The sequence below is a fragment of the Coturnix japonica genome, chromosome 13 (genome assembly GCF_001577835.2).
Source record: "Coturnix japonica isolate 7356 chromosome 13, Coturnix japonica 2.1, whole genome shotgun sequence".
In the NCBI taxonomy this organism is placed as follows: Eukaryota; Metazoa; Chordata; class Aves; order Galliformes; family Phasianidae; genus Coturnix; species Coturnix japonica.
The window spans coordinates 14256980-14273110 of NC_029528.1; the positions used below are offsets into that span (position 1 = coordinate 14256980).

The 16131-nt window shown below is 55.3% G+C and overlaps 3 protein-coding genes across 6 annotated transcripts; 1 reads left to right on the forward strand and 2 right to left on the reverse strand.

The window, feature by feature from the left end:
- Positions 1-528: 528 nt before the first annotated feature.
- Positions 529-8474, forward strand: PAIP2 (poly(A) binding protein interacting protein 2). 2 transcript variants are annotated; one of them, XM_015876027.1, is made up of 4 exons: positions 529-662; positions 3771-3930; positions 5967-6146; positions 7364-8474. In XM_015876027.1, exons 2-4 carry the CDS (start codon positions 3793-3795, stop codon positions 7427-7429), a joined length of 384 nt encoding a protein of 127 aa, XP_015731513.1. In that variant the 5' UTR covers positions 529-662; positions 3771-3792; the 3' UTR covers positions 7430-8474. The 2 variants fall into 2 exon arrangements, with proteins under 2 accessions (XP_015731513.1, XP_015731515.1); XM_015876029.2 differs by lacking the exon at positions 529-662 and adding an exon at positions 1745-2034.
- Positions 8475-10609: 2135 nt separating this feature from the next.
- SLC23A1 (solute carrier family 23 member 1) lies at positions 10610-14982 on the reverse strand. 3 transcript variants are annotated; one of them, XM_015876015.2, is made up of 15 exons: positions 14590-14979; positions 14160-14216; positions 13967-14074; positions 13733-13890; positions 13573-13661; positions 13428-13495; positions 13179-13360; positions 12946-13066; positions 12710-12866; positions 12445-12592; positions 12164-12269; positions 11963-12092; positions 11728-11871; positions 11300-11395; positions 10610-11227 (listed from the first exon to the last, which is right to left on the reverse strand). In XM_015876015.2, exons 1-15 carry the CDS (start codon positions 14623-14625, stop codon positions 10980-10982), a joined length of 1848 nt encoding a protein of 615 aa, XP_015731501.1. In that variant the 5' UTR covers positions 14626-14979; the 3' UTR covers positions 10610-10979. The 3 variants fall into 3 exon arrangements, with proteins under 3 accessions (XP_015731501.1, XP_015731499.1, XP_015731502.1); XM_015876013.2 differs by having other exon boundaries at positions 14160-14982; XM_015876016.2 differs by having other exon boundaries at positions 10713-11219; positions 14160-14626.
- MZB1 (marginal zone B and B1 cell specific protein) lies at positions 14726-16023 on the reverse strand. The gene is made up of 4 exons (XM_015876026.2): positions 15709-16023; positions 15447-15553; positions 15276-15380; positions 14726-15204 (listed from the first exon to the last, which is right to left on the reverse strand). Exons 1-4 carry the CDS (start codon positions 15988-15990, stop codon positions 15018-15020), a joined length of 681 nt encoding a protein of 226 aa, XP_015731512.1. The 5' UTR covers positions 15991-16023; the 3' UTR covers positions 14726-15017.
- Positions 16024-16131: the final 108 nt, after the last annotated feature.

Here is a 16131-nt window from a genome sequence, read left to right on the forward strand (position 1 = left end):
CTGGGCAGGAGACAGTGGTGAAATGGCAGCAAACAGCTGATGGCACAGCCTGTATTTAAAGAGCACATCCAAGTAATGAAGGCTTAATGTACCACGATGATTTCTTGCATGTTACTGAGAGTAAGTTACGTGTATAAGGCAGTGAATGTATTTAGTCTTAAAGCTGCCCCACAGAATCCTGCACACAACAGTTATTGGGTCAGGGATGTACTCGTCTATAATGACACTTGTCATTCAGCTATCTCTAGGAGGCTGCTTTCCTATTATCCAGCATTGGTCTTTACACCATAGCAGTGCTGTCATTGTTAGCAGTCATTTCACTTCACTATAACTGTTGGATGTGAGTTTATAACAAGTATGGCCGCGCTCCGTTCCCGGCAGCGCCACAAGATGGCGGCTCTCCCCTCAGCTCGCACTACATTTCCCATCGTGCCCCGCGGCTCGCCCCGCGAAATGGCCGCCCGGCGAGTGCTCCCGTCATGCAGCGCGGCGCCCCCCGGCCACTTCCGGGGGAGGGGGGGGCGCGGCCTGTGAGGTCACGCAGGTACCGGAAGTGATTTCACGTCCGGGTGGCTGCGGGCACGGAGCGGAGCGAGCGGCTGGAGCGGGCGGCAGCGCGGCCTGACTCCATTCCTGCCTTCATTCCTTCCCTCAGCGCTCAGGTGAGCGGCGGGGCCGCGGCTCGGGGACAGCGCGAGGTGCGAGCGGGAGCGCCGCCACACCCTCCGTCCGTCCGTCCCCCCGCGGCCCATCCCGGTAATAGCGGCGCTGTGCCGGGCGCCCCCCGCTGGCAGCGTTACCCGCGGCGTCCATCCGCCCCCATTGTGTGTGTGTGAGCGGCGCTCATCCGGGACACGGCGGGCGGCGTGACGGGACGCGGCCCCTCCCGCACAGCGGGGGCGGCCCTGGGGGCGAACAAAGGCCGCGGCCCCGCCCTGCGGGCAGCACCGGGAACACCGGGTTGTTATACTGGGTTACACCGGGTTATACCGGGTATCACGGCGCTGACCGGCCGGGGGGGCCGCGTTGTGTCCGTGAGGAGCGGCCCGTATCCTCCCGTTGCGGCCTTGCTGTGTTTGGCCGCCCATCCCCGGAGCCGAGCGCCGCCCCCGCGCTGCGGTGCGGGAGGGGCCTGTTGTTGTTGTTGTTGTTCACGGCTTTAGTTTCCCCCTTTTTTCCTTAGTTTTCCGTCTGATTTTATCTCCATCTTTTTGTTTGCCCCCTTTTTTTCCAGTCTCTTTTTGTTGTTGTTGTTGTTGGTTTTTGCGTTTGTTTTTCCCGTCCTTTTTTCCTTGTTCCCTTTGTGTCACGGAGCCGCAGGGCCCTGCCGTGCACCCACAGCTCCCTATGGGCACCGGGCATCACATCGCGTTCCTTTGTTGTTGGCCTTTCATCACTCCTTGGTGGCAGCTCGGACACGGGTCAGGCTGTGGGCACAGCTCCATTGGCAGCCACAGGTCCACGCTGCCCTCGGTGCACAGAGCAGAGCTCTGCTTATCATTCCATTCCTGACACCATTGCTCAGTTCTTTGCTATGTTTTTTTTTTCCCCTATGTCTTTCCTTAAACACTTGAGCTGTTCCCAGCCCCACCCCACAAGTGTTTGGGGCCGATTCTCACCCCGCCGTATCAGAACGCTCCGCTTTCCTGTTTCGTGGCGCTGCTGATGCTGTTTGTGCCGTCATAGTGCACGGAGCTCTGAGATCCTTCGCTCTCCACCCATTCACAGATGAAAGGTGCATCTGTTCCTATCCAGACTGCAGCGGTTCCTGCCCCGTTTCCTACAGCAGCCACTTTATGTGCTGCTTTTTCTTAGGGCCGTTGCAGCACTTGGAGCTGCCTGCTCCTAATGGCTCTGAACCAGCTGAGGCTGATCTCATCCCCACAGCCTGGCTGCCATAGGCTGGTTGCTGTCTGAAGTGGGCAAGTAGCAGAGCTCTGTGTAGGGTAATTTCTTGTAAGTCGCAGAAAATCAAAGGAGCAGCGCTGCTGTGACTAAGAGACTGGCCTGGGGCCTCCTGGCTGTTAGTGCAGGGTAAGTGCTTACGTGTGTAAAAAAATACATATGTACGTGTAAACGAGCAGGGTTAGGGCATCATTGGGAACTTGGAGCTTCCAGTCGCAGATCTGGGTCTTTCTTGAGGGTCGACCACATCATCCTTGAGCAGCAATGGAAGAAGTTCGGTCCAGACATGAAGCGCTGCTCTTCTTCACTCTCCAGAACCAAAGAGCTCATTGTGCTTCAGTGTTTAGGATCTAGGGAAGCTCCTTGTGCCTCAGCACATAAACCTCACAGGCTTTTATGATCATCCTTATTCCATTTGTTTCAGCCTTTATGAAGTGTTCTCTGCACAGAAGCTCCCCAGAGTTTGGCCTGAGTGCCATACATTGCTGAGGTGTTATTTCACCTGCAGCACATGGTGGTGTTGTGCAGGAAGCCCAGTGCGTGCTTCATAAAAAGCATGAGAAAATACACGCTAATTACGTGTCTGTTTCTTTTTAAAGTAGGCTTGTTAGACTCTGCAGTCCTTTATTTCTTCCATTCCATGTGCTGTGGGAGCAGCTGAAGGTGCTTAGAGCCATTTCAGGCTCGAGTTGTGGTGTTACATGCGGTGCCTGTTCCAGGTGTGTGCTGAGCACTGCCTGTAATCAGTCTGTTTGGGAAGGACATCCAGAGGAACTCATGTTCTGTTGCTGGAATACCCATCTGTGTCTCATTTGTTGCCCTGCCAGGGAGCTGAACAGACTTCTGCACGAAGGTTTGCCTTTGAATTCAGACCCACAAGTGGAGCAAAGTAGGCAGCATCCTTTTCTTTGTGCTCTCCTCGGCTGGGCACTGGGATCTGGCAGGTCTGTAGGTATTAAGGACAGCAGCAGCTCATGCTTTTCCCTTGTATTTCAACGTGAGAAGCCCCAGTACTATAACAGCATTGGAGGCTTCTCTGTTGTGTATGCAATAGGCAGTGGGAGAAGCAGCTATCTGTTATAGCCAAGTCATTTTTTATATGCACACAGCTAAAGTGTTGATATGACAATAAAATACAGTGAATTTTTCTCGGTGCTGCACTGTCTGATTGCAGATTGGTTGTACTGTTTGGTCCCAGAATGGAAATAGGTACCAGTCACTGGCTGGTGTTGCAGTTTGGCTGTGGCCACGTGTGGCTGCTGGTCAGCACAGCTCCTGAAAATACACCAAGACATGAAGAACACTCAAGTCTGACTGTTAAATGCTGTTGCTGTTGGCTGCTGTTGAAGTACTCGGTGCTGCCAGTGTGAGCTCCAAGCAGTGCTCAGCTCTCCCACCATTCCTATCTCTGCTTCAGCACAGTGTAGGAAGAACAATAGGATTGCCTCATTACAGCACCAACGTTCTGGTGCAGCATGCAGGAAATCAGCAGACGGGTCTCTGAACTTGAATGCTTTGTGAGCCTGATGGTAAAGCTGCAGTATTGTTGTTGTTAAAGACACTCTGAATCAGTTTGGGTTTTGTCCCACGGTGCCTGTGGGCAGGGACACCAGCGTGCTGCCTCCATTTTATCCCTGTGCTCAGCCTTGGTGCTCAGCAGCTGCTGATGCTGAGGTCTAAGCTGTGGAATGGTGAGCAGTGGATGTGCTGAGCCCTGGCCCTTAGCAGAGCGCCTCATTCTGTGCGTTATCTCGGTGCCATCACGCACTGCAGCCACCTGCACCTTCATGCGGAGGTGCAGCCCTCCCCGGGCGGGGCGACAAACGAATGTGCACATCTTTAATTACTGCATTTCTTAATTGCAGACTTCAAATCAAAGACGCAGCCATGAAAGATCCCAGTCGCAGCAGTACTAGCCCAAGCATCATCAGTGAAGATGTGATCATAAATGGTCACTCTCATGAAGATGACAATCCCTTTGCGGAGTACATGTGGATGGAAAACGAAGAGGAGTTTAACAGGCAGGCAAGTCATTTCTCTCTCTCAATGGTGCTTTACCTTGCTGTGCTGTAGCTGTAGGGAGTGGTGCTGTGCCTGCTGACCGGGTGCAGGGCTGGGAATCCAGGAATGGTCCTGGGCAGCAGACTAATGCTTCAGTCAGTTTTTTTTCTTATACTTAATGTCTGTAGTCTTGGTGAAAATGAGGGAGGTGCAGACTGTTCTGAAACATCCATTAATTCCCTGCTTCTGCAGGTGGGAATAAGAAGTATAGCTGACAGTCTTTACATGGCACTTCAGCAGGGACTGGTCTCACTGGGCTGCCCAGCTGCTCTGGTCTCACAAGTACAAACATGCCAGCTGCAGCTTGGAGCTGGAAGCGTTCAGGTGCATACCTGCCTCACCGGCAGGGCTGTTGTTCACACAGGATTTGATGGATGTAGTTGTTAGGTGACTTAATACCTAAGTCCTGGTAGGGTTGCTTAACACTTAATTAACATGTAAGTAACTTAGAGCTGGTCTTCACAACCTGGTTGGAAGGAAGCCTTGACTTTGACTTCCACTTTATACCTGGGTACAATTTTCTCTGTGTTGGAGGAAGGAAGGAGCCCACCTCTTTCTGCTACCCTTCTCTTAGTGGTTACTTGGTCTTTGTACTCGGGTTGCTGCTTTCTCTGTACACCTATACAGTCTGAATGTGCTGCAGGCTCAGAAGTGAATAGACTGCCTTTCAGGTGCACTGCCTGGGCAGGTGGGGAGGAAGCGAGAACACAGCAGGCAGGTACTGTGTGATGCTGTCCTCTTTGGAGGCACATCCCCCTGTGAGAAGCAGAACGAGTTAACCGAGGGCTGGAGAATACAAATGAGCAACGTTAAGTGAGAGTCATTTGGGGATTAAGCATTTATGACTTCTAGATTGGAAGCACGTGTAGGTACGCATCCATGTAACAGAAACCTGGAGCTGCACAAGCCCTCCTGTAACACAAGCTTGTGGCTGTGTGCCCACAGCTTCCTTTTGCCCACACACACAGGATGGTAAACCTTCACAGGAAGGATTGCCTTGGAGGTTGCTGCCCTTGTTGGGCTGCTTTACCAGCAGGGAAACTGAGAAGGCAGTAAGGCAGTGTCTCATGGGGCTTGAATTCTTCACACACTCACTTAGTGTGATTCAAGTCCCCATTCCCCAGCAGTTGTGCATCTCGAGCACTATGTGAACTGCTGTGTGTGTTCCCAGTCACTGGGAGCCTCAGTCTGTGGGAGTTCTGAGCCGTGACACAAACTTCAGGAATGTGGCTGAATTTCCACTTGAGGATTGAGTGCATGTGTGATTTCAGAGTGAAGGGTAAATAAGAGAACTTGCTTAAGCTTCCACTGAATTAATGTGTTCTGAATCATTTATTTTTTTTCTTTTTACTCCCTTATTTCTGGCAAGTCAGCTCCTATTTCCCAGCTTTCCTCTCTTGAGCTCTGATGTGGGACATGGAAAATTTGTCAGGATCAACACCCTCCAAAGCTTGTTTACTGAACAACCAAGCAAAACTCGCCTTTAATCTTTGCTGTGTGTATCAGTTCTGCATCAGTTGATCTGTCCTGCTTTTAGTACAGCAGGGCAGCAATCCCAACAACTGCTCACATCATATGATATCATAACTCAGAACTGCACCCTGTAAGCATACAGGTCAGGGAGAGATGCTGCTTGCTCCCTGCTCCAGGTGACAGGCAGTTGCTTTTTCCCCCAGGAGCCTTACAGAGTGTGCAGAGCTGTGTGTTGTCCCTGGTGTTCCCATCCAGTGGGTTCTGTCACTTGGAACCAATATTCTACAAGCTCTCCATAGAAGTGCTACCTGAGCAGCCAGGGCTGCCGTTCTCTTCCAGCTCTTGGGACAAAGCACTTCTTGACATTAAAAAGCCAAAGCTGCTTCCCTTTGTGCAGCACCAGTGGTGTTCTGCCAGCAGTCCTGTTGTGTGGCTAGAAAGGAGGTCAGCAAGGTGCACAGACATTGGAGGGGAGATGTCAGCTTTCAGTAGCTTTACTGATAAGGCATTTTCTTGTTGTTGAACAGATTGAAGAGGAGTTGTGGGAAGAAGAATTTATTGAGCGCTGTTTCCAAGAGATGCTGGAAGAAGAGGAGGAGCACGAATGGTTTATTCCTGCCCGTGATCTCCCACAAACAATGGATCAAATCCAGGACCAGTTCAATGACCTTGTTATCAGTGACAGCTCATCACTGGAGGATCTGGTGGTAAACTCACTTTCTTGTTGTATTTCTAAAACTTGGCATCTCTTTATCCACGGCTGATTTTTGTTGCTGCTAAAGGCAATAGAAAATCCTTTATGTGTAGGCCAGGGTCTCTTAAACTCTGTGTGATGGAAGGGGAAATGTGCAGCAGCTGAGCAAGGTATGCTCCCCCAGGTGATAAAACCTGTTCGGTGATTTTCTTCATAACCACGTGGTGCCTTTTTTAGGCCATGGCATAAATTCAAGTGGGTTCAGGCATGCATATACTGCATTATGAGAGAGGCAGCGAGTGGAGCGCTCTGACTGAGCTGCCATGGCAGGACTGCATCGAGTTTAATTCTGTATTTGCCAGCTCTTACACGTTAAGTAGGTACAAATCATTGCAGGGTCTGATTTGGATCATTGGTACCATAGCAGATCTCTTTATAGAAATTCTGAAGAAGAAGGGAGCAGCTAAATAAACAGATTATTTCCCTCTTTCTTGCTCTACAGCTTTTCAGTGTGGAGTTTAACTAGAAGGGCAGCGTGTACATGTTTTCCTTAACAAAAGGGGAGTTACTGGTTCTTGGCACAGGAAGCGTGCAGTCATATCACACAAGTGCTGTGAAATTCAGATACAAGCCTATGAACTTTTCCAAGGTTAAGCAGCTGCAGGCAGCAGTCTGGGACTCAAACACAAAAGCCTGTTCCTCTCTCTGTTTTTAATAATGACTAGTAGCTTGTTTTGGAGGTGCTGGCTGCCCCCCCGTACCTGCAGAGCAGTGACTGTAGAGTAGCTGCTGCCCTGTGGGGGGTTGGACATGAACAGCCCAGTGCTCGTATCTATTGGATTCCCAGGGGTGGCTTAAGTTCCCGGAGCAAGTCTCTTCTTGCTTAAGTAAGAACAAAAAGCCTTGTAGTGCTTCAGCTGAACTACAGAAGAAGCTGTTTCAGCTTCTTCTGTTAATGGAAGTTAATGGAAGTTGCTGGTTCTGGTGCATGCCTTGTTTGTTTTGTTACTCACCGAGCTCTGATCTGACTGAAATGTGCAGGTGGGGCTAATGAAGGATGGATAGGTGCAAGCAAAGTGTGCTTCTCTAGTGAGTGCAGAAGCCATGCACCATGCCTGGTACTGTGCACTCTGTGTGTTCTTAATGCTGCCCTCCTGAAACTGTATTTCAGTTTGGAAGTAGAGGATGAAAATAACAATTCAACCAGAGTTCTGTTTTTTCCTTCCTCAGGTCAAGAGTAATCTGAATCCAAACGCAAAGGAGTTTGTTCCTGGGGTGAAGTACTTAAATATTTGAGTAGACTGGGCCCTCTTTTGGTGGATGTAGCACAATTTCCACACTGTGAAGCCAGTATTAGAAGATTTAATTGTAAAAGCTCTCTCTTCTTGTCACTGTGTTACACTTATGCATTGCCAAAGTTTTGTTAGTCTTGCATGCTCAATAAAAAGTGCTGAGACTGTTACTAAGTAAATCTGTCAAAAGTTTAATGGAACCATAATTGGGCCCTGGCTCTCTGCAAAGGAGACGGTGAGGTAGGAAGCACCAGTCAAGTTGAGATGAAGTACCACATTTATAAACCTTCTGCAGACTCTGTCTTTTTAAGTAGGGCTTGGAATTTGCTTTGGATGGTCTGTTTTTAACTAAGATGTGTTAACCGGTGCTAGTTTGCACCTGATAATGCCTTAACTTTAAAATGAAAGCAAGGTTATCTGATTGTTATGCAGATTAGCTAACTTTCCTTTGAATTATCAGTATTGTTACTAATGTTACATTTTCCCCTTAAAAAATATATATATATCCATGCTTCTTTTGAGCAGCCTGAGCTGCTACAGGAGTCGTACAGACCTGCACAGAGTCGTAGATCTCAGCTACTGATCTGACATCCCAGCGGTGGGAAGGAAGGGATTCCCTGTGCTCGCAGTGTGTTATCATGTTAGCAGCCTTTCACTTCTGAATTATGTTACAGGACATGTGAGTTTCATCACAGTTTCTTCCAAGAGCCCACATACGGACATAGCGGTGTCTGCGTATCTTTTAGCGTACAACTTTATTATAGCTGGATTTAACCAAGCAAACCCTAGCATTAGTGATTTGAGTGGTGCTTTTCCCTTGCTTTGTTTAATCATCACTACACGATAGTCTACAGCACAACGACTTTTTGTTTTGTTTCATTTTTTTTTTCTTTTAATAAAGCTAGAACAGTTTTGGCTTCTTAAACTTCATACCTGGGTAGGTTAAGCTGCCATACGTGTTCAGTGTGAATAGTGTTTAAGTTGAAAATATTGTAAAAAAATTATATTTTTTCAAAAATATTTAAAAAAATAAATAATAGTAGAAATGATTTGGTGACTGTCTCGTGAATGTGCACCTCAGGGAAATGCATCCCTCCTTCTGCCCACAGGGGCTCTGGAGTTTCCTCTGGAGATACCTGCAGCCTCCCTGCGCTGCCTGCAGTGCCAGGGCTTGGACTGGGGCATCTCCAGAGGTCCCTTCCGACCTCTGTGGTTTGTGTCCATGTCAGATGTGGTGTCTGTAAGGCTGTTTGTGACAGGATAGTCTGAACTGATCTGAGCTCTCGCTGTGCTCTTTCCTCCCCTCCTATGAAGCCCGACTGCTTTGTGTGTTTGCCTGAGCATATTTTCCTGCGTTCTCATCGCTGTTAATCCCTGTTCAGCCCCACTGTTCTGGCAGCACAGGAAGTTCCAGTTAGCAGCTGACGGTGCTATATAAAACCCTCTGCTTGACATGGGCTCTGGGAGGCCCTGCCTGGGCAGCTGCTGCTCTCGATGCTGTTCTTTGCATTAAGTCCCAGAGCTGCAGGAAGGGTGGGCAGGCTGTGGGGTGGATGTACCAGCAGCCCCCAGCAGCCTGCAGGTGGGGCCTTGATCCACTCTTCCATCAGAACTTTGCCCACCTTTGCTGTTAATGTATTTTTTCCCCTCTTTTAAGCTCTGGTTAAACCAAACGGGAACACCTCAGAAGTCACAGTGCTGTACAACAGGAGAGGCACTGGCTTTGCACCAGTACTACAGCAGAACCAATTTGCTTTGCTTGTCTTCTCCAGCTGGCAGGTCTGCTCTCCCAAAAGCATTTACATGTGCTGAGTGCTGCTCTGCAAAGCATCCACCACCACTCCTGGCCTCCCTGCCCAGAGCTGCCTTTTCTCTTTCCAGATCTGTTGACCTTCCCAGACGTAGCAAAACTCTTCTGGTGTTTCTGCTGTTCTGGGAAACTGTTTAAGCTCGAGTCCCCAAAGATGGGGTTGGGAAATAGCAGAGCACCACATACTGCTGGCTGGAGCTGAAGCTGGGGTTCCACCAGCTGGTCCCTGCAGGGCTGGCAGCTGGTTTGCTTGCAGCCATTGTCCCTGAGCTCCTTCTGGGAGCTCTCAGCCCAGGTGCACCCAGCTCTGGGCGATTGGCAGCTGAATGCTTCAGCTGGAGCCAGCTTGCGAAACATGCAGGTTTGCTGTGATTTGCTTTTGTGCTTTGTTCTTATCTCAGGCAACTCCATAACATAGAATGGTTTGTTGGAGTGGTGAGTGCAGTGCTGGTGTCTGCTGGGGGCACGTAGAGTCAGTGGGAAGGTGCTGAAGGGCTCTGCTTCCAGCCAGGATCTCAACCCCATATGAGGAGTTTGGGGTGATCCATGGCTCTATGTCTGTTCTGTGCTAAAATCAGTGCAGTGAAACAAAGCAGTCAGTCCCTGGCTTTTAGGAACTGCTGGCTTTGAACTGTTTTGTGTCTGTGCTGTGTCTGTCTAGGGCAGTTATCTTTCTGTGCAGCTCTCCCAAGGGTGCTGTGTTTGGGTTTGTGGCTGAAGCAGTGCTGATAATGCTGGGGGTCTGACCATTACTTGCACAGCCTCAAGGCTTTCTCTTTTTCTTGCTCAGCCTGCATGTCTGGTGGCCATGACATGGGTGAGGTACAGCCAGGACAGCTGGGCAGGGGGATGCTGTGCTCCACACTGCACTAAAATCAGTGGGAGGGTTCTTCCATTGCTGAGCCTGCTGGCCACCATTGGGCCCGTGGGAGGAGGCAGGTGGTTGCATTTGCATCGCTTGGATCTTGATGTTGTTGGTTTTCTCCCTCCTGCTCCTTCCTTCTCTTATTATTCACTTATTTTTTCACTGGTGCTGGCATAGGCTGCCCAGGGAGGCTATGGATGCTCCATCCCTGGAGATGTTCAAGGCCAGGTTGGATGGGGCCATGGTGTAACCTCATGTAACATCTGACCTAAAGGCTGCAGGTCTGCCTGATGCAGGGGGTTGGAACGTGGTGATCCTTGAGGTCCCTTCCCACCCAAGTCATATGATTTTCTGATAAACCATTCTTATCTTCTCCCATGAGATCTCTTTTGCTCTTTGTGCTCTTCTGCTTGGGGTGGGGTGGGGAGGGAGCGGCTGCCTGTGCCTGGCTGTGTCAGCCCAGCGCTGCCTGCAGCTTTGGGTTTCAGCATTAAACCCAGTGTCATAAATGACAGGGGCCGTGGGTTTGGGTTTTTTTTAATGCATAACCTTAAAACGGACTGCTCTGAATGCTGGACCCAGCACAGCACCAGCTGCATCCGCTGTGCAGCCCTGCAGAAGCCAAGGGCATGGCACAACCTGGTGCTGGTGCTCCCAGCGCCTCGATGGAAGCTGAGCTGCAGCAGGGCTTGGAGCTCAAGGCAGCGTGGGCCAGCGCCTGGGAGCCCCGCTGTCACTGCAGCCCCACGCTAAACCAAGCCATAGCATTCCCACAGGCAATGCCTTCCCCAGCGCTGTGTTGGGATGGGAGGGCTCGCAGCCCGGGCGGTGCTCTCTGTTGGGAGCCCAGCTCTTGGCTCAGCCCCTCTGCATCCCCCGTCACACCTTGGTGCAGACAGCCATCCCATCGGTGCCATCCTGTGTGCCATCATCCACCGTGTGGCTCTTCTTTGCCCGCCATGTGAAGCCGGTGAATAGGGGGCAGATGGGCACGTGCCGCAGCCAGCGGCTTCTCCTCACTGCACCCATCCCAAAGGGGAAGTCGTAGCTCCTCAGGTCAGCTGAGGCCGTGCTGTCTGCGTGTGCCCCCGCCTTCCACTGCACCAGTCCCCGCTCCTCCTGCGTCCCTGCGGGCAGGTTCAGCTGCTGTGCACTGGGATGGGACACCCACCGGAGCCCCCCCGGCCTGCTGCACATACCTGGGATGGTGTTGTCCAGGAGGAAGGCGAGGCTTCCCCCGACAAACATCTCAGTGGTCAGCAGCACCGTCAGGATCTGATCCAGCTCAGGGATGCCTGCAGGAGGGACAGGCTGAGAGCACAGAGAGTGCAGGGGCGGGAAGCTCGAGGCTCATTGCATGTGCTGCATCCCACGTTGGGCACACGGTGTTCAGAGGTGCCGCTGCCCACTCACAAGCCTCTCCCATGCTGCTCTAAGGTCCTTTGAACTGTCCTATCTTGGAGCTGCCTTCCCAACTCAAGTCACATTTGCCCTGCGAGTGCCCTCACACCGCAGGTCAGCAAGCAGAGCCACGTTAAGGTGCTCAGACTGACAGACCTGCCCTGCTCACCCTAATCACCATCACACTGGGATGCTGCTGGCAAGTGGTGTAAGGGGCTCCTGGTACCTGTGTTAATGGCCTTGGGGTGGGCGTCCAGGTAGTTGGGCAGTGTCAGCCCAAAGAACATGGAGAAGCCCAGCACGAAGAGGTTGCGGGAAGAGTTCATGTCAACAAATTGCAGGTTGGAGAGCCCGACGGCCGTGATCATGCCTGCAAGCAGAGATGTGGCCGAGTGCTGTGGGAGCCGCAGTGCTGTAGGACAGGACAGCCCTCAGTGCAGCTCCCTGGGCAGTGCAGTTACCAAACAACGTGCAGAACATCCCACCGAGGATGGGGTCGGGCAGTGAGGCGAACAGCGCAGTGAACTTGCCAATGGTGCCCAGGATGAGCATGATCCCAGCGCCGTATTGAATCACCCTCCTGCTCCCCACCTGCACACGGGGACACAGGCAGTGCATGGAGGCGGCTGTGACCCCGTGGGGACACATGGGTCGGGTGGTACCTTGGTGATGCCCAGCACCCCGATGTTGGGGCTGGAGGAGGTGGAGCCGTTGCCGGTTCCCATCAGCCCCGCGATGATGCAGGAGATGCCTTCTGTGAAAATGCCCCTGGGGGATGAACAGAGGGATGAGCAGAGGGTGCCATTCCCTGTGGTGGCTTTGGAGACGTGCCCGAGGTGTGGGGCTGTGCCACCAGGAAGTGGCAGCATGAAGCAGCCACAGGCACAGAATGGGAGTACAGACGGTGTGCAGTGCAGTCCCCATCCCTGCAGTGCTGCCATACCTGTTGATGGCGTGCACTGGGGGTGCGGGTGCTCCTGACAGCCGTGCACAGGAATAGTAATCCCCGATGGACTCGATGATTCCAGCCAGTGTGGCACTGAACATGCCCAGCACAGCTGCTGAGGTCACCGTGGGCAGCCCCCACTGACCTGAGGGGAGCAGCACTGCGTGGGGACGTGCCACCACCATGGGGTGTGTGCTGCCAGCAATGGTGTGCCACTGCCCTGCCCCTGTGTGGCACCGTGGGGCAGCCATGGGTCACTCACAGGGGTAGGGGAAACGGAACCAGGGAGCCACCGAGAGGATCTCCCCGCGTGCATCCGTCCGGGCCTTGTAGCCGTACTCGTCGGGGTGGCTGGGGAAGACGCCGGTGCGTGTCAGCACGTAGCAGAGCAGCCACATCACCATGATGGCCAGGATGATCTGTGGGTGGACATGGGGACACGTGGGGATGGGGACACCCCAGCAGCGCTGCACAGCACCTCCCCCACCCCATCCCTACGGGGAACATCTTGAAGATCTGCACACGCAGCAGGACGAAGCCGCGGCCCCAGCGGTACCCGGGCAGGAGCACGGTGATGTTCCGCAGGTACTGCGCAAAGAGCACGATGAGGACGATGGACCTGCAGAGAGCAGAGGGCCATGAGGACACCGGGACCTTGAGGACACCAGGGATACCTGCGGCGTTGGCACAAGGGCCTGAAATCCACCCTCATGCTCATGGTGGTGACATACAGCGCAGCGATGCCCCAGTGCGAGCCGGCCCGCTCGCCTGCAGCCTGGAAGACGGAGAGGCCGATGAGGGAGACGGTGGGGGTGACGGTGAGCGGCCCGATGTAGCTGAGCAGCGCGCCAGGCAGCCCCAGCAGCCCGATGAACACCTCCACCAGGCTGGACACCACGATGGCCCCCTGGATCTGTGGGGTGAGACGTGAGCGGGTGCGGGGCAGCCGTGGGGCCGCGTGGGGCAGGGCTGGGCCGTACCTCCCGCATGCGGGGCTGCCAGATGTGGGAGGTGTTGAGCGGCAGCACCCAGTTGCCATAGATCTGATCTGGGGGTGGAGGAGGGTGGAGGTGAGCACAGGGCTGATGGGCAGCGTGTGCCGCCATCGCTGCGTCCCGCTCCTACCTTCAGGTGGGCAGCGCCACTTCTCCAGCGCCAGGATGGACTTGGCGGGCACCAGGAAGGCCAGAGCACTCGCCTGGAACAGCGGCAGCCTGCGGGGTGGGAGGGGGGGCTGCAGCCCTTGGGGGGATGTGGACCAGGGGCGGGGGGGGAGCAGCCCTACCTGATGCCCACGGTGGTCTGGATGAGGGTGGTGATGCCGACGCAGGTGAAGATGGTGCCGATGAGGTAGCTGACGGTCAGCTGGTCCTTGCCCACACACAGGCTCTCAGCCAGCAGGAAGGGCACGGCGATGGTGCCGCTGAAGCAGGTCAGGTAGTGCTGGGGGCACAGCGGTGCGGGGGCTCAGATGGGACCCGGCGGGGGGGGCTCTGGGGCCGTGGGGGCTGTGCCGTACCTGGAAGCCCATCAGGATGCAGAGGTACCAGGGGGGCACGTCCTCGATCCGGTACAACATGTCGAACTGCCGCCGAGCTGGGGGTGGGCCGGGGTCCGCCGCGGGGCCCTGGGGAGGGCACGGCTGAAGGGGAAGCGCTGAGCCCACCGGCAGCCCCAAGGGGCGCAGGGACAGGGATGGGGACAGTGCTCACCCTGCCCGCCCCCGGGGGTCGCTGGGGGCCAGAGGGGGCGAGGGCCGGGCTGGCGTCCTGGCAGCAGGGAGAGGCAGAGGGTGGATCGGTGTTGTGCCGGGCGTGCCATGGGAACCTGGCTGCGGCCTCCTGGGGATGTGGGGACACCGCCCGGCCACCCCCGCCGGGATCCGGGCCCTCGGGTGCCGCCCCAGGGGGACCCAGTGCACGGTGGTGGGGTCCCCACTGTCCCCGGAGCAACTGTAGCCCCCCATGGGTGCCATGCCCCAGCCACAGCATCCCACCACGGCCCCAGTGTGTCCCCTGGGCCTCGCCCCCCCAAGCCCCCCCCACCCTTTGCCACCCAGAGGCGCTGTGCCCCTCCCCACCTGCCCCGTCCCCAGCGCCCAATGGGGGCAGCTGAAGGGGTCGGGGTGGGAGCCGCGGTCACCTGGGGCTGGGGCAGTTCTCCCGAGCGGGTCCCCATCCTGGGCAGTGCGGGGATGTCACCACGCGGTGGTTTATATTGTGCTGGGGAGGACTTTACTCTGCGGGTTGTGAAACCGGGGAGTGTGGTGGTGGTGAGGGATGAGCGATTAACTGCTTTAATTAGGGCTGGCACCGCCGCCCGCGCCGCTTCGGTCAAACATTAAGGCGGAGGGTTACAGAGTAACAGCGCGGACGGGGCACGGGTGGCACCGGGGATGTCCCCACGAGAGCAAACACACGGAGCTGGGATGGGGACAGCAGCAGCCCGGCAACCCGGGCCTGGAGCCGGCAGTGCCACCTCCCTGAGTCCCCTCCGCGTGTGTCCGGCTCCAAAGGTCACCAGGCATTAAGCATTAACCACCCGCAGTGCCGGCAGGTGAAGGCTGCTGGCTACAGCTCGTTCTGCAGCGCCTTAGGGGGGGCTGAGCCCCCTGCTTTAGACGCCCCCAGGTGGGCGCACGGCCCCTTCTCGCCGTGGCACAGCAGCTCCCGCAGCGCGGTGTGGCCCCGTCGGTGCGCTCGGTACAGCCGCTGCTCGCCGTGCTCGCCCACGAGGCCGTGGCACATCTTGCTCAGCCTGCGGGCGGTACGAGGTGTCGGGGCACGGAGCGTCCCCGTGTCCCCTCCGTGCCACCCTGCAGCGCTCACCTGCCCGGCCACGGGCCCCCCATCATGGCCACGCTCATCGCCTCCTGCCTCGGCAGCCCCGGCCCCGTCAGCCGCCGCTCCCCTCTCAGTTCCTGCACGCCGTAACTGCAGGGATGTGAGGTTGGGGTCTCGACCGCCCGCTGCCCACTGGGGAAGGGTCGCAGCACTCACAGCTCCCAGTCCTGCACGCAGCTTTGCTCCAGCACCTCCACGTAGTCGGACTCGCTCAGCTCCTTCCTGCCCTGCTTCGCCTCCGCGCGGCTCAGCCGCCCCTCCAGCTGCGGCAGGAGCGGAGCAGAAAGTGGCCGCGCTGTGGCCATGCACCGGGACCCCCCTGCATGCACCGGGACCCCTCTCCCACCCCATCACCCCCCTCACCCCCCAGCAGCGCTCAGCGCGGTGCCGGGCTGCTGCTGGGGATGCCCCCCTGCACCTGGAAGGCGATGGCGTGGCAGGCGTCGCAGCGCAGCGCTTCAGGCATGTGGGGTGAGAGCCGGTCCTCAGCACTCATCTGTGGCGCAGGGATGTTGTAGGATGAGGAGGGGACCTCGGGGCCCCCACATGCATCCTCAGCCCCGGCTCTTGCTGCCAGGCTCAGGGACACACACAGCACCAGCGCTGCCTGCATGATTCTGCCCCGGCACCGCTGGGTGATGCTGGAAGCAATGGGGGCGGGCACGGACTGTGTCACCCCCAGGCACCCATGCGCAGCCATGCACCTGCATCCGGCTGACACTCAGTGCAGCATCTGCCCCTGTTTTGGTGTTGGGTTTAATTCAGAATCCTGGTTACGTTCAGTCCTGCCCCCATCCTCCCACACATCAACCCTGGGTTTGTCTCACCTCCTCCTCCCCCT

What these genes read in the sequence shown, in the direction of transcription:
- PAIP2 (XM_015876027.1), top strand. Translation starts at nt 3,793, where the DNA reads ATGAAAGATCCCAGTCGCAGCAGTACTAGCCCAAGCATCATCAGTGAA. An exon ending in AAGAGGAGTTTAACAGGCAG is followed by an intron (nt 3,931 to 5,966) that starts GCAAGTCATTTC and finishes GTTGTTGAACAG; the next exon opens with ATTGAAGAGGAGTTGTGGGA. An exon ending in CATCACTGGAGGATCTGGTG is followed by an intron (nt 6,147 to 7,363) that starts GTAAACTCACTT and finishes TTCCTTCCTCAG; the next exon opens with GTCAAGAGTAATCTGAATCC.
- SLC23A1 (XM_015876013.2), bottom strand. Translation starts at nt 14,438, where the DNA reads ATGCTGTGGCTGGGGCATGGCACCCATGGGGGGCTACAGTTGCTCCGG. An exon ending in AGATCTTCAAGATGTTCCCC is followed by an intron (nt 12,867 to 12,945) that starts GTAGGGATGGGG and finishes GTCCACCCACAG; the next exon opens with ATCATCCTGGCCATCATGGT. An exon ending in CCCCAAGGCCATTAACACAG is followed by an intron (nt 11,396 to 11,727) that starts GTACCAGGAGCC and finishes TCCCTCCTGCAG; the next exon opens with GCATCCCTGAGCTGGATCAG.
- MZB1 (XM_015876026.2), bottom strand. Translation starts at nt 15,990, where the DNA reads ATGGCTGCGCATGGGTGCCTGGGGGTGACACAGTCCGTGCCCGCCCCC. An exon ending in GCCACGCCATCGCCTTCCAG is followed by an intron (nt 15,554 to 15,708) that starts GTGCAGGGGGGC and finishes CTCCTGCCGCAG; the next exon opens with CTGGAGGGGCGGCTGAGCCG. An exon ending in GGGGGCCCGTGGCCGGGCAG is followed by an intron (nt 15,205 to 15,275) that starts GTGAGCGCTGCA and finishes TACCGCCCGCAG; the next exon opens with GCTGAGCAAGATGTGCCACG.